Source organism: Chaetodon trifascialis, chromosome 3 (genome assembly GCF_039877785.1).
Source record: "Chaetodon trifascialis isolate fChaTrf1 chromosome 3, fChaTrf1.hap1, whole genome shotgun sequence".
Taxonomy (NCBI): domain Eukaryota; kingdom Metazoa; phylum Chordata; class Actinopteri; order Chaetodontiformes; family Chaetodontidae; genus Chaetodon; species Chaetodon trifascialis.
Window position 1 is genome coordinate 28,037,355 of NC_092058.1, and position 15,362 is coordinate 28,052,716.

A 15,362-nucleotide genomic window follows, 5' to 3' on the forward strand; every position below is an offset into this window, starting at 1 on the left:
ACTACTCCGTGTCGAGCGGGTAGGAAAAGACAAGCTCTAAAGTCAGACTAACTAAGGTAGGACACAAACTGAGGAAGCTGTACTAAGAAAACACACACACCAAGAAACAAATCGAGATCCGCACCATAGCAACTAGGAAACAAGCTAGGACACTCTAAGGACACTATGAGCACAAAGGACTAAATGGCTGAAAAGTCAAGGCACGAAGTGTGGACAATCTGGCAGTGAGGCGAAGCCACCATGCTGCTTAAGTGCAGGCCACATTAGTGGAGTCAGCCTCAGGTGCGCTGTCTGCCCGCAGCACGGCCAGGCCACACCTCCACTGCAGACACAGCGGTAGAGAGGAAAACACACACAAACAACTCACAGGACGACAAAAACAAACTCATATGTAAATATCTAAGTCTTGATCTCAGCATATATTATTCTTATAAAACAGTCCACTGACTGTGTGCTTTGCATTTGCTTTTAAAAGGGCCCTTGGTTACCTGACCCAGTGTTAAGAGGATCAGTGACATGGGGCAGGGCCGTTCTGTCCCCTACAGTGCTGGACTAATGGAGATTCCAGACCACAACACCTCCCACTTCCCTTCTCTCGTCAGAATTCACTTTTGTCCTGCAAATCACTGCAGGGTCGCACACATAACCCTGTAGATTTAGACCCATGTGATGGTCACTCTTTCAAGTCTATGAGGTCCTGCAATAGAGACTAAAATATCTTTTTGCAGAAGTAGGTTTGTTTCTGTGCTTTTACCACAAAGAGTCAGTGATTCTGCATTTAATCTTTGACCAGGTATTCACATTTCCTGTATATAGTAAACCCAGAGGATATATAGTGTCCTGTGTTCTGCAGGAAATAAGAATTTGCAGTTGAACTGGTGCCAGAAGTTAATTGCAACATGCTGCCACATATCACTGTCGATCACAGAGAGGCAGATATTTCCAAACTCTTTATTCTCCCAGTCAGTCAGTGATGGCAAAAAATGTTCCAGAAATATTCTATTTATACTTTCAATACACATTACAGTCTGAATATAGTTAGTCTGGAAGTAATTTCATGCATTTATTCACCAAAATGTTTTCACCAGCAACACACTGACTGGAGCAAGAACATTCCAGAAATTAAATATCTTCATTGTGTTTTCCTGTAGTTTATTTCCTCTCACGATTAAATAGTGACATTCAAAAACAAAACAAAATTCATAAGTGGAGACATGAGCAGAGTTGTACATTGCATTATGATACAGCTACCTAACATGGTGCATTGTAAGCGGTGTCCTGCCTTTAAACAGCACAGTTGATACATATGTAAAGGACAGGATGTGAAGATCATTTGCATGATAATCATTTCAGCTGCAGCCAAACAGGATATTGGTGACCTGTGTGTGAACTGCTCAGCAAATGGAGGTGGCATGTTGTATGTGACTTGTGACCCTGTGTAATGCGGTGCCTGCATCATTAGGTGGCTAATGTGCCCCATCCTGCCTTTTGTGTGTTGTTCCGGCAAAAGTTCAGCATTTACAGTGAAAAAACAAGCAGAACAAGGATATACTGAAGCTTAAGTAGACAATAGCTAGTTAGTCAACAGGAGGCACACAAACACATGACATGACGTGACGGGACAAAGAAATGTTATGTCTATTGCAATAAAGGCCTTGGTATGCTTCAAAAAAGAGTGTATTTCGCATCATCAGATGGTGTACAACATCATCCCTCCCTGCAGCTTTCTGGTGTCAGAGTTGGGGGACCAATGTACATAACTTTTTTTAATTTTCCAAAGCCCAAGAATGAACTGCCATAACTAAGAAGTAAGAAACAAACATCACAACAAATATACAAACATAGTTGTACACAGTTGTGGTCAATTTACCGCCATGGACAAAGCAAAGGGTCATGCCTCAATGAGGGAAGAGTCATTATGATGAAAGCAGTGGAGTCTGACCAGAAAATCTGATGCCTACAGTACATCTGCATAGTTCTGAGGACCTTATCTATAATTTAGCGAGTCTGAAAGGTGACCACTATATATTGTTTTAATTCATAAGATATGATAGCATCTCTTTTGAGACCTTGGAGGATGACATAATAACCTCCTGGCACATAGCCTCTAAGAGTTCTTCCCCTAAGTTCCTGAGTTTCATAAGACTGATAAGACTCGTAAAACTGATAAACCTTTTGAGGTCCCATTTTATGCATCTTGTCAATCTTGCTATGCAGTTTTCTGTTGACTAATACGGCCTGTGTATTTTGAAAACTTTATTTGGGAGCTAAACATTTATTCCAGCTGCTCATTAGGTGAATATCATTGAGTACATCTTGCCCATGGTCTCACTTTCCTCAGGCTGCAGCTGTTTGGGAGAAGACAGTGATAGTATCTCAGTGTTGAGCCAAAACTAGAAACAAAGGTTATCTTAAGAATGTTCCATTTTTCCGTTGACTTTTTCTTGACTTGACTTTGACTTCTTGTCTTTGTTGAATTTTGTTAGAAATGTGTTGAACTGATACTCACCCTGAGCGGTCCTCACACAATTACAGATGTGTGTCGCTCACCTTATAGACGGTACGGATACATGACTTGCGGCCAATTTCCAAGTGGTACACAAAATGGCCCCAGAGATGATGTCCAAGCCATCTGTGAGGCCCCTGACAAGCCTTTCTTCAAGAAACCATACAAGAGGAAGTCTTGAGCAAGATGCTCCCCATTGACCCCACACATGAAGCCTGACTCCCTGAAGCCTCCCCTGCTATTTCAAAGCCTTGTCTCTGTTTGACGGCTTTCCCCGGAGATCACACTGGGATTCCACAAATCTCACCCATGCGTTGTCAAGTCCCCCTCAGTGTTTTATAGCAGGGCTGAGCCTGATCCTGTTATGCGCATGCAAAATCCAAGTTTGTTCACTACACCATGGCAACTCCCTCTCTGATCTTGTTATCCTACACTATGTCATTTGTGCAACTTCAGACAAAACAGCACTTAACTCCAGGGAGCCCCGCTGTCACAGCCCAGTATATTTTTATATGTGAAAAATAAGGCAGCTGGCCCACAGTACTGCAGATTAAATGAAAAAATGTAGGCCTACAAGCAAGTTATGACATGTCCTTCCACTGACCCAGCCTTGAACACTTTGAATGTGAGCCCTCTCTATTGTTTTACCTCATCTCTCATCTCTAGTTGAAAGCTGGCCCTCTCCTCTGGCAGTGATTGTATCTGTGATCAGAGCCGATCTGTTTATCACAGCACCGACCACCACTTCACCCCAGGCCCCGACAGCTCCTCATTAGGACCTTTATACGGCTGCCGGGAGGGGTCCAGACTGCTGATCAGGTCACTGCGCTCCAACATGATGAGTGATGAGTCCTTTCAAACATGGAGCATGCCACATTTATGCCAAACAACTCTCACACTCTTTACACTCTTTGAACTCAGATGTCCTCTGGATGTGCTGTGTTTGGCCAAATTTACGATGCCCTCCAAAGGGGCAGCTTCAAATAAAGGAAGGGGTGTCAGGGAGACACAAGATTGGTCTAAAGTTGTAAAGTTGCTTAGACTTTGGCCATTTGCTGTTGCACCATCATGCTCCATCTAATAGAAAGAAGCATATGAAAATGAACTGAAGATGAATAATTACTTTACCACATGTGAATTCAAAGACATGGAATGACATACATATTTATCTCTCCAGGGAGTAGGGCTCAAACAGGTAATCAAAAACAAGTCTGTATTTGAAGGAGCTCTGTTTTTCATGAGTGCTTAGTTGAGATAGCCTATGGCCTTGTGTCATGCATGGACTGCAACTGGCAGGACACTGACAGACAGCTGCATGAGGAATGATGTAAGAGCAAGGTTCTTGTTTAGCCAAGGTTACAGCCTTCCATTTTAAAGGTACATGTGAGATCCTTAAAACACAGCCATGGACAGCAGCTAAAGTTTACCCTGGGGCCCAACAACATGGCTCTAAAGGAAATATAAGAGAGTGCAGCAGCACAGTAACTCTGGTTATACAATATGCCTATATACCTCAATAAACTTAATGTGAGAGTACAAATATAGTGGAATAATAACCTCAACCAAGTTTATCTTACCTTTTGGACAGATATAAACATTATGTGAGTTCAAAGTAGTTGACCACAGTGGTTTATGTGGAATTTTAAGAAGAAAAACACAGTTTCACAGATTCTTCAGTGTTTGGAAATATTGGTTGCCCCATGACTAGCATAAATTCTGCCTTTTCTGGTTAGAGCAGCAGTCTATGGAAGTTTCCCAAGTCCATTTTTCTGGTTTGGTTGTAACTGTTGGTAAAGAGCATGCAGGACATTGCCGAGCAGTGGTGACTTCACTGTTCCGTTACAACACATAACTGTCATCAACCACAACATTTCGTGTTATATGTGAGTGGACACAACAGTTGAGATACAGTGTGTGAATCAGCTTTAAAGGTGCAGGTAGGCATATTTTTAACTTTGGACAGAGCCACACTAGCTGTTTCACCTTGCCCCGTTCCTATGATACGCTAAGCTACAGTAGTAATGGCTTTCTGGCTTCTCCAGATTCCCCAAACTTGTGGCCAGGCTGTTGTGAATGACACAGCAGTTCTGGTTGGTCTCATAATTTACTGATTTGTAGGTGTGACCCAGAGGGTTAATCTGGTGTCACCCTGCTGGTGTAGTTCCTACAGCATCATAATTAATGTTCCATCAGGATCATTGCTTTGATTTCTTGACTTGTATTTTTAGACTTAATAAACCTATTGGTTTAAGTTTTCAGTTTAGTTAGGTTTAGGCACTAATGCTACTTAGTTAGGTTTAGTCATCAACACTATGTGTTTAGGTTTAGGAAATGATCATGGTTTGGATTCAAATAGACCCTTTCACTACGTTAACCATGTGTTTGAAAGGCTAATTTCTCCCCTGTTCATATGTTTCTGGTCTTTTTCAAAGCTTTGGCATCAAAGCAGTGTGATGGGTTAGTTGTAGTGATGGTCCAAGAGCAACAGAATTCTGATGTTGTAGGAACACCAACACGCTGACATCAGATTGTGCTTTTCCTTCCAGTCTTTTGTGAACATTGTGTCTTTTCTTCCACTGATAAAAACATGCTTTTTCTTTACATCTAACATGCCCTTTTTAGTAACTTTCTGGCTCAAGAAAAACTCCAATCAAAACCAATTCTTATGTGATTCTGTGGGCCGCTCTGATCAATCTGAGGGTCCTACATTATTTGGGTCACATAACTGGGTGTACCACCGGCCCTGCCAGCAGGTGGGATCTCCTCCTGAGTCTCCAGCTGGGCACCGTTTCGCACCTCCCCCTCCGCCTGCTGGCCGCCTGGTCCCAGCAGCGCTGCGATGCTCTGAAGGATCACACTTGCGGCGCACGGAGGACCGGCAGCCGGCGGCTCTCCAGCCCATCAGTCCCTAACGACAAGGTAACACAAACCGGTGTCTGCAAACTGCTTCACTCGTTAAACCGCAGCTTTTTAGCGACACTCTGTCCGCCTGCCTCAAACACACACTTTAATCCGTGGATGTTGTGGTAAGAACTTCGCTAAATACGGATGACTTCTTTTCTAACTTTACTTTCATTGAGACTTCATTGTTCGCACTGTTGACTGCAGTCAGTGGTCAAGTTTGATAGTTTTTCCAGTGATCAGGTGGAGAGAGGTGACAGGTTGCAGAAGGAGACGCACAGTGTGTGTTTAGTTTGTTTTGTCTGATCTGTTGTCAACTGTTGCGATCAGTAACTCAGAGAAAAATGTTTTTATGCTGCTAACAGGTGTGACAACAGCACGGAAACCTCAACAGACTTTAAAAAAGAGTTAATGTAATATTCGTGTCGTTACAGATTGTCTATAATACATAATGATACATTTAAAACGATTTTGACTGCAGTTCATTGCATCTTTAATGTATCACTGCATATAATGATCTGCACACATGTACTCCAGAAAAAAAGTTAGGTTAGATCGTCTTTTCTGTGATACAAAGGTGTTTCTGAGTAGCTGCCCTGTAGCAGTTCTTTTTCAAAAGTGAAGCCTTTAGAGAATCCTCTGATTTTTGTCCGTGTGGGCAGAGCTGTATGGCATCAGACTGTTTAGAGATCAGCTGAGTGTGTGTGCAGGAAGAGAGAAACCCGAGGAATCCCCCATCTCTCACTGCTCTGGGAAACACCGCCTGCATACTCTCTCCCTTTGCAGTCTTCTGCAGCCTTGCCTTGCCAGCCTTTATCACTTCTGTGATCCTCACTTCTCAGGTTAGAAATGAGCTCAGTTGAGTGACAGAAGACCTTTGGGGTGCGCTTGGGCCAGTCATCCACCCAAGTAGGCTGTCACAGAAACTCTGAAAGTTTAGGGCAAGAAATGCCAAACTACTCAAATCCTCTTCTTTTTCTCTGCTTCATGCAGTATTTTGTGGTTCAAACTGCTTGGCCCTGAAACTGTAAAATATCAAAACCAGCCTGAGAGTGGTCTGAGAAGCTTCACAACAAAGGCTTTATGATAGAGCTTGTTGAGGCTTTTGTAACCAAACACAACTGTTTTACATGTACTTTTTGCCACGCCAAGGAAATTCAGTTTGGTGGTTGGGAAACCTGAAACATTAGAAGGTTAATAACAAACAAAATCATTTGTCTCCTTCTGAAATGCTTAAACATTAATAGTTATTAGTCCATAAATAGGCTAGAACAATGTAGCCTTCTTAGTGTCATTTTCTAGGGGCAAGGTGTCAAGTTGTTGATTTGTTTGGCTTCTTTTGTATTACATGAGGCATGGGAAAGATAAGAAAAGCAATTCTTAACAAGATACACCTCTGAGTCACACAGGTTAACTACTTCCAAGCTTTGAAAGTTATTCTCAGATGATGATGTGAATAACTGTCCTTATTTAGAGCATATTTGCTGACTTCTGACAGCACCATTTGTGACAAATCAGTGTTAAATTCAGCACTTCATAGAAACTCATGAATGTCAGCCAAGGAACAGAGCCAGTGTCCATTGCCATGGGAAACTATGCTCAGTGTCTTTGATGATATTTCATATCTGTGCAAATACATTTTGACAAAGAGATATGTCAGCGTTTTAAATTCTGTCACAGTGTGGAGCAGAAGGGACTTATGTCAATTTAGAAGCTTTGATTATGTTGTTGATCCTGTCTGACAAAATGAACAAACAACTTCATAATTTTGTTTGTTTGATTTCTGCATTTCACTGAAATGAACTAGTGAACTGACTGAATGGGGCTGTGTGAAACCAGTCACTTCCAGTCTCAAACTTATTAAATACATCATTTTTGAACAAGAATCATTAGTCAAAGAAGAGTTTGCGCTTTGGTCTTTGGTCCACTTATTACTTCAGAGAATGCACTTTCCATAAAGTGTGATCAATTTCCAACACACTCAACCACTGAAGCATTATGAAATCTCCATGTTCAGCAGTTAGACTTTGGGTTTGATTGCAATCCAAGATTGGTATGGCCATTTTTCTCATGGAGATAATCAGCGATGGGGTAGAAATAAGACTTGGGCAGGTTCCAAGTTTCATCATGACAGTCTGCATAATGATTCAAAACACTGTGCTGCAGCTGATGTTTATGAAGAGTACGTAGCCATAATGTCAGGACAACTATGAGGTTGTAAAAATTGGACTCTCGTGAGCTCAACTATGATGCCAGATGTTGGTCTGCTTTCATTTTGAGAAATAAGCCTGAGTCTGCACATCTGTGTCTATTTCTCTTCTCTCTTGCAGAGTAGACTTGGTTCACAAAGGCAGAATGTACTAGAATCCTTGAAGACCCACTAAAGGCTGAGGACGATACCTGATCTCCTTTGACTGTTCTGCATACACCTGGTGCCATGGCTGGTCTTGTAGAAGCTGAAGTCACACTGCTGAGGTGGACATTCCTCTTTCTCTACTTGAGTGTCTGCTTGTGCCAGCGTGACTGCACCGGTGTGGACTGTCCCCAGCTGGACAACTGTATTGAAGAAGTACTGGAGAGTGGTACCTGTTGCGCTTCATGCCTGCAAAAAGGATGCACATGCGAGGGTTACCAATACTATGATTGCATCAGTGCTGGATTCAAGAATGGCAAGGTGCCTGAGGGGAACTCTTACTTTGTTGACTATGGCAGCACAGAGTGCTCCTGCCCTGCAGGAGGGGGCCGGATCAGCTGCCACTTTATCAGCTGTCCGGATATGCCACCAAACTGCATCGAGGTTTCAGAGCCTGCAGATGGCTGTATGCAGTGTGAACGTGTCGGATGTGTTTATGATGGCCAAAAGTATGAGGCCGGACACTCCTTCCACATTGACTACTGCCGGGTCTGCCACTGCCCCAATGAAGGGGGAAAGCTAATGTGCTACCCTGTGCCAGACTGTGATCCGCACAAAGTCCAGAAACCAATGTTAGCTGCATCAACAGAGGAGGACCGCAGGGGCAACAGTTACACCGACAGGTTTGACCAGGAAGGGCCCATGGATCAATTATCCCCACCACATCGCCTTCCTCCCAATGGGAACCTCCCTCTCTTCAAATTGCCCCCTTTGGATAAGGAGGAACCAGAAGATTATGATTACGGCCCTACAGACTCTCCAGAGACCTACCCTCGATCTGTGGTCTTCCCCACCCAGTCCTCCTCCTCCCACAAGGTCATCTCTGTGTCCCGCAACTCTGACAGAACCTCTGCCCTTCAGAGCTTTGGCAGACAAAGCAAGCTGGAGCTGAGAGAGCGATATGGAGTTCATGGCCATCCTGCAGACAGAGAGGAAGTGACAGAAAGTCCTCTGAGAGTAGAGCAGAGTACTGTCAGGTCACATATGAACAAGGATGCCACTACTTCTTGGCAGCCCTCACAGGATCTAATGAGTGTACAAAGTGTCACATTCAGTGATCTTAGTACACAGACAGATTTTGAGAATCCTTTGCATGTGCTCAGAAGTTCAGATAGCGTCATATTTCCACAAAACCAAGGATTAGGGAGCGGAAAACACCCTGAGTATCCACCTAAGGTTTCAGACAGTGCAGATCATCATCAGAGAGGCTCTGAGTTTATGACACATCACCAAAATGCATCAGATAGTGTGATACCAAGTGGTTCAGTGAGTCAGATCAATGTTAGTCCTTCAGTGGCGGGTGTGGACAGTCAAGACAGTCAGCAGAGGCTTTCAGATGAAGTGAACTTTCCACTACACGTGCTGAGAAGCACAGAGAGCCCAGTCCATCCCCAGGCAAGTTCACATGCTCAGAAAGAATTACAGGGGACAGTCGTACCAGACAGCGAGGGAGGGGTGGGTGGAGAAGATATAGAGGAAGAAGAGGAGGAAGAAATAGTAGTATCTCATAGTGTCACTGGGCCTGAAGGTGGGGATGTGCCCTACAAGATAAAGTCAGCACAACAGGAGAGAAGCCATGAGGAGTCAGAGAGCAGGGATCCAACCAGCAGCTACAAAAAGACCACATCTGATCTCAGCACCAGCTTCCCCAGGTGGCCTGAGTACCTGACAACCCCCATGGTCCATTTCATTACCACCACCACCACCCAGCCACCAGTAAGGTTCAGGCTGGATAAGAGTGAGGCCAGCAAAAAGCCAGGTCAGGAGCTGTTTAACCCTCACAGTGAAGACCACAAAGAGGTGAAGGAAGAGGTGACAGAGAGAGAGGCGGAGAGGAAAGATCTTCCTGTCTTGTTCGTCAAACCTGATGGAGGTAAGTCAAAGGATGCTTTCACAGCACAGACCATACTGTGTTCACAGCTGTATTTATTTATTTTTTTTACAAGACTGTGATTTCTATCTCAGAAAATAGAGACTGACTGTAGACTACTTCACACATTGTCAGTTTGCATGTAAAAACAATGAGAATGTGAGAAATTTGGAGAAACAATGATTTTCAATTGTTTTTCCACATTTGGCTGAGCTGGAAAAGAGAACATACAATAATGTATCTTGTAGTAAATGTTACATTTTTTACTTTTTAATCAACCTATAACAATAAATTGGCCACTTGTATCAACGTTAAAGTCAGCTGATAAGTAAATGAAATTGCAGTATAGAAATACCAATCTATGCTTTTAAAAATTACTGTTGGCCAATATATCATAATCCAATTTCCTTAAGTCCCAAATATTGACATTGTTCTTCAACATCCAGTAATGCTGTGTTATTTGAGTTAGTGTTTTACTAGGCTGTTTGTGTTCACCCCCATGAGAACTTTAACAGCTTCTTTGGCTGTGATATTGGGATCTTAAAATGATGAAAACGGTCCCTCCTGTAATTAAGCGGGTAGCAAAATATAAAATATTAATTTAAATATTAATAGGTAAATAGGGTGTGCAGGTGGTAAAAGAAGGTCTTCAGTCTTTTGTGAGGACCAGTTTTGTGGCATAATTTGCAAAGCATGATTTTCTGGTCTTTGACAGTCTTTTCATTCCGAATCGACAGATTTAGCTCCTCTTTTAGGTATGAGCTCCTCATTTTGTCGTGGGGAATCCTCCTGTTCTGAAATATCCTATTCTGTGCGGCGTTCACTTTGTTTGTGTTATCTCTATGCAAATTTCCTGCCTGTGTCACCCAAATGATGAAAAATATGGCTATAAAATTGTGATTTGTGACACAATGAAATAAACAATAGATCATAATAGGAAAGGATAGTTGTTTTTCTATTCTCACGCGATATATGTCATCATATCGCACAGCCCTAGACCCTTGTTGCATGTCACTCACCTCTCTATCAACATAGAGGCACTGCCTTCTTTGGTGGGAAGCAGCAATTAATGCATCAGCTCCTGCTATTTGATAAACAATGTAATCTTGTCTCCTCCTCCTGGATATGCATTATAGATTGTGGACATTTTAATGAAAATATAAGAAGTTCACAAAGTGCTGCTGCTGGATACTAAGTTAATAAAAATGGTGAGACTGAAACAGAACAGTACATTTTTCTGTAGCACTTTATAGACCTTCATTGTATTGCTTAAGTTCTGAGAATTCTTTCTGCAGTCCAGCATTTAGCACCCCATTTTGAATCTAACACAAATCATTTAAAACTTCTTCCTAATGTTTAGCTATACAGTGCTCCCTTTTTTGGCCCGTTCTCAATACCAAGCCAAGCCATATGTCATGAGCATATGAAAGGAGTGGAGACACTCGCTGGTCCCCAGGTATCTGAATAGGAACATAAATAGTGAGCCCAGGGTCTGCCTGGAGCAGGGAGTCAAACACTCCTCCTGTTGTGAACATCCTCTCACAGCAGTCTCATACCAGTCACCACCATCCCTCACCATACTGCATGCTGCTGCAGCTCTCCCACTGTGGACAGACAGGAGCTGGAGAATCTGGATTGGCACATAAATTCTCTCTGGTCTCCAGCCTTCAGATACTTTTATTTCAGAGGTGTGTCTTAGATTTAAAAGTTTGGAATACTAAATGAATATACAGTGTATTAGTGTATTTCATAGTATCCCGAGGTGGTTGTAGTGTCCATTAAGAAGTGTGGCTGGTGCTATGGGGGTACTGTTCTTCTGGGATTTTGTGTTGAAAAGAGTCTTTTCAGTCATACAGCATCACTGCTCATACAAAACATACTGCTCTTCTATTTACTTCAAAGAAAGTAGAGAAGTGAAACACATCTGTTCCTGTCCAATTTCAGAAAAGCAGCAAATGTCAAAGCTCTCATGTAGAGATTGAATCACTGCGTGTGTTGTATAAACTGATGATAGAGTGAAGCTTGAAGGACTTTTATTTAGCTGAAAACATCATGAACTATGAATTAAACATTTAGCTGAAATGGTTTAGCAGGTCAGTGCACTATATAGATGGATATCTGAGTTATTTGATCCGTTTCTGATGCAAATGAAAGGGCTTTTAAAAGTCAAAAGTCGGAGGTGTGTGCAGCAGAGGCAGTAGCAGATCCAGATGTTCGGGTCCTGGAGAAATTATATGTACAGAGGTAGACTCTACACTGTAGCGACACTAAAGACTAATACAGGGACTGACCATAATAATAGAAATACCATTGCAGTATAATGTAATGCAATACAATAATGATTCAGTAATCACTGCCTATGTAAATATATTGTACACGTTCATAAGATTTATAAACTTAGGATTTATTTCAGGACTGTTTTAGTCCTGTGTTATTGGACTAGATTGCACCGTGTGTAAAGCTCTGCACTAAAATGACATCATGTGAGACATATACACTCAACACATTTCATCAAAGTGCTCTTTAAATAGAGCATGTGGATGATAAAATGACTTAAGACTTTAGACTGCTTCTTTATTGATCCCTATCTAGGAAAAATGAGCCACTTCTTCATCTACAACTATTAGGGGGCTGGTCTTAATTAATCTTTTGATGAGATAATGTAATTACATAATCACTGCGTGCCACATTTGATTTATTCTAAAACCATTTGCACATTGATTCATGGTAATAAGGAGGGACTTGTGTGCAGTGGACTGGCTAGTGGATCACGACCCGATCCCAAAGTTTCTTCCTAAAAATGACACATTGATGTGTTCTCTGTAGCATATGCAGGAGGATAAGCTGAGGAGGAGTTATCTGGCAGGGTACTTTTATTCCTGATAAAGTGCTTCCTCCACATAGAAACGCCCCGGACCAAAGACAGGTGTCTGCTCACAATCTTGTAGTGGAGATAGAGGGGAGGGCCAGGCAGGGCCTCTTCAGGTTGCTGATAATGAAGTTTATCGTTGCAGTATAGCACCAGCAAAGCACACAGGATTTGGCAACTCTTGAACATCTGACACAAGTGGCCCAATTTTTCTATAAAATTGTCTTTGCAGTAATCTTTTTGAAGATGAAAGGGAATTTGCATGTTATCCACTAGAAATATATCTGGTTGCCTTTTGGCATTTGTGACTCTTTCTGAAGTTTTTTGAAAGTCTTATTAAAATGATTTTTTTTTGCCTTTATACCTCTGTGTATTATCTCATGACATTAATGAGAATAATGTCATTTTTAAACAGAAAATCATTTGTGACATAGATGGCCATTAAAACTCTTCGTTTTTTTACTAGTGTCTTTCTCTTACATATTATCAGAATCAGAACATACAATCAAGCTTATGTTCAGTCAGTGCAATAGGCTGCAGCGTTCTTTTCCAGCTCTGTGGCAGTACATATAATCTTCAGAACATGAACAAACTGACACACATTAAAAAAAATCCAAGGTAAAAGAAAAACACAATGCCTTGTCTGATCTGGTTAACAGAAGGAGAATGTTTTTTGCAGTGCAGCACTTCACCTGTTTCCTGCCTGCAGTGAGTTGGATAAACTAGAACACAGTTCCCTTTAGACATTGCAGCCTTTTCCCCTGACCCTCCCCTGACCCCTGAGACTTTTTTGTCCCTGTACTCCAGCCCTCTCCATTGCTTTCACTACTTTCCCAGCCTCCCCTGATTCCTCTGGGCCCACCCCTTTAAAATATCCTGTACATTGGGCAAACCTCCAGGCAATGTTAATAGTGAATCTGGAAGAGATGTGATGAAGGGTGAAGTACATACCCCTAAACGCACAGAAAACTCAAATTATAGTGCAGTAATAATGATATGTATATTTTTATATTAAGATCATAGTAATTATTTGTCAAACACACACATTTATATTGTTTTTCTTCTCCTGTAGTTCTGTAAGAGGATAGAGGAGTGACATTTGGATGGAAGCTTTGACTATTTGAACCCTGCCTGCTGTTTTGACAACTGGGAGTGTCTGCTTAGGATCTCCACCAAGCAGGGCAGCTTTGTAGCCCCATGGGAGCTCTGAACCATCAGAGATCTTTCCACATACTCAACATGAAAGTGGTGGACACTAAAGATGTCATCTCAAATGATCAACCTGCTCTCTTTGATCACTTTAGCCAGGGAGGACTCAGCACAGACTGAGTTTTCAAAGATCAGCTGGACAGCAAGGGGCTTTGTTAGCATGGCAATGCTAGTAGCTAGCTAGGACAGTGAATCATCACCTCCAATAACCTGGTCTCAATCTCTGGTGATTGTCCACACAGCGCTTAGCTGAAAAGTCAGAGAGTTGTGTGAATTGAGACAACCAGTGATGTCACCATGCATTAATGGAGTCAATACACTGATAATGACACTGCTGGAAAATGTTCATATTGGCTATGACTCACAGTAACATGCGTATAGTGGACACCGTGCATGAAAGGGTTAGCCTTTACATGCATAATCTCATTGTGAACTATGAGTTAGTTGTTAATGAAAACATAATCATAACATAACAAAAATTTAAATGTTAATTTCTATATCTTGGATATCAGTGGAGTGTGTGTGCTGTTTGCACCACGTAGACTGCACCGACTGCAAGAAGTATGAAACTCAAGTGATGAGCTAGCTTGGTACTTTCTTGGCATGCTAACACCAAACGGTGACTTACTTCAAATCACTTTAGGACTCTTATCTGACTTCTCTGGAAATAAGCTCCCACACACAGACTTCCTAAGCAGTCTGTCAGGGTGACAGAGTGGCCGGTCAATCAAAAGAAAATTATTTATTTGTCAGGTAGCTGCTTCACACGCTCTGTCCCTGGACTCAGGTGAGTCAGTTCTGAAGTGGCTTTTCAAAAGTCATGTCTTAATTAATGAGTATGATGACAGAAGCTGTCAATGTAAATGACAGAAGTGTGTATGTGGCTTACATTTCCATCTTCTAAATCTTCCTTCTTTGGACTTTTTGATAGACACTTGTGATTTACCCAAACTTAACAAGAAAAGGTACAGTTTTTGTGGCACTCATTTAATTTCTGTTGTATTGATTGCACTTATTTGAAGAATTAAAGGGATATTGTGTAATTTTATTCTAGCATGTAGGCTACTATAACTGTGACAAGAAACAGTCACTGATGAGTCTCGCACATTAAACAAAGTATGCTTGCGAGTATGCTTACCAGTGATTCCAGTCATCAGCCACAAAGCCGGAAAGCTGAATCTCATTGTGCCAGTAGAATCACTGCAGTTCTTTTCATCTGTGTCATAACACGGAGTAGCACAGGAAAACGGCATTGCAGGCTATAAACTTTGACAACCCGAGTCTTGTCTCAGAATTATCTAACAAAACTAAAACAACATTCTTCTGTTAGTTGCTAAGATATGAAGTGATTTTGGGCACTACTCTTTGATAAATTCATCTCTAGCAGCCCAGATGACATCTGTTAAAATGAATATCCTCCCAAAGTTTTCCAGTGTCTACCCATTCTTCTTCCTCAGCCCTTCTTTTGTAAGACTGATAATGTCTTAATTTATCTGGAACAGGAAGACTCCAAGACTCTGTAAAGCCTTCAGAGGCCAGGGTCTAGCATTGCCAAATATTAGATTTTATGACAAGGCCTCTAACTAGGAATTCA

The 15,362-nt window shown here is 41.9% G+C and overlaps 1 protein-coding gene across 1 annotated transcript in view; it reads left to right on the forward strand.

Moving 5' to 3' along the window:
• The first annotated feature begins 4,399 nt into the window (after positions 1 to 4,399).
• The window catches only part of fbln2 (fibulin 2), a 68,845-nt gene continuing 57,882 nt past the window's right edge, over positions 4,400 to 15,362 (forward strand). The window contains exons 1-3 of the mRNA XM_070959730.1: positions 4,400 to 4,443; positions 5,257 to 5,425; positions 7,738 to 9,693. Coding sequence (XP_070815831.1) covers positions 7,845 to 9,693 — 1,849 coding nt within the window. The 5' untranslated portion in view covers positions 4,400 to 4,443; positions 5,257 to 5,425; positions 7,738 to 7,844. The remainder of the gene's footprint in view (positions 4,444 to 5,256; positions 5,426 to 7,737; positions 9,694 to 15,362) is intronic.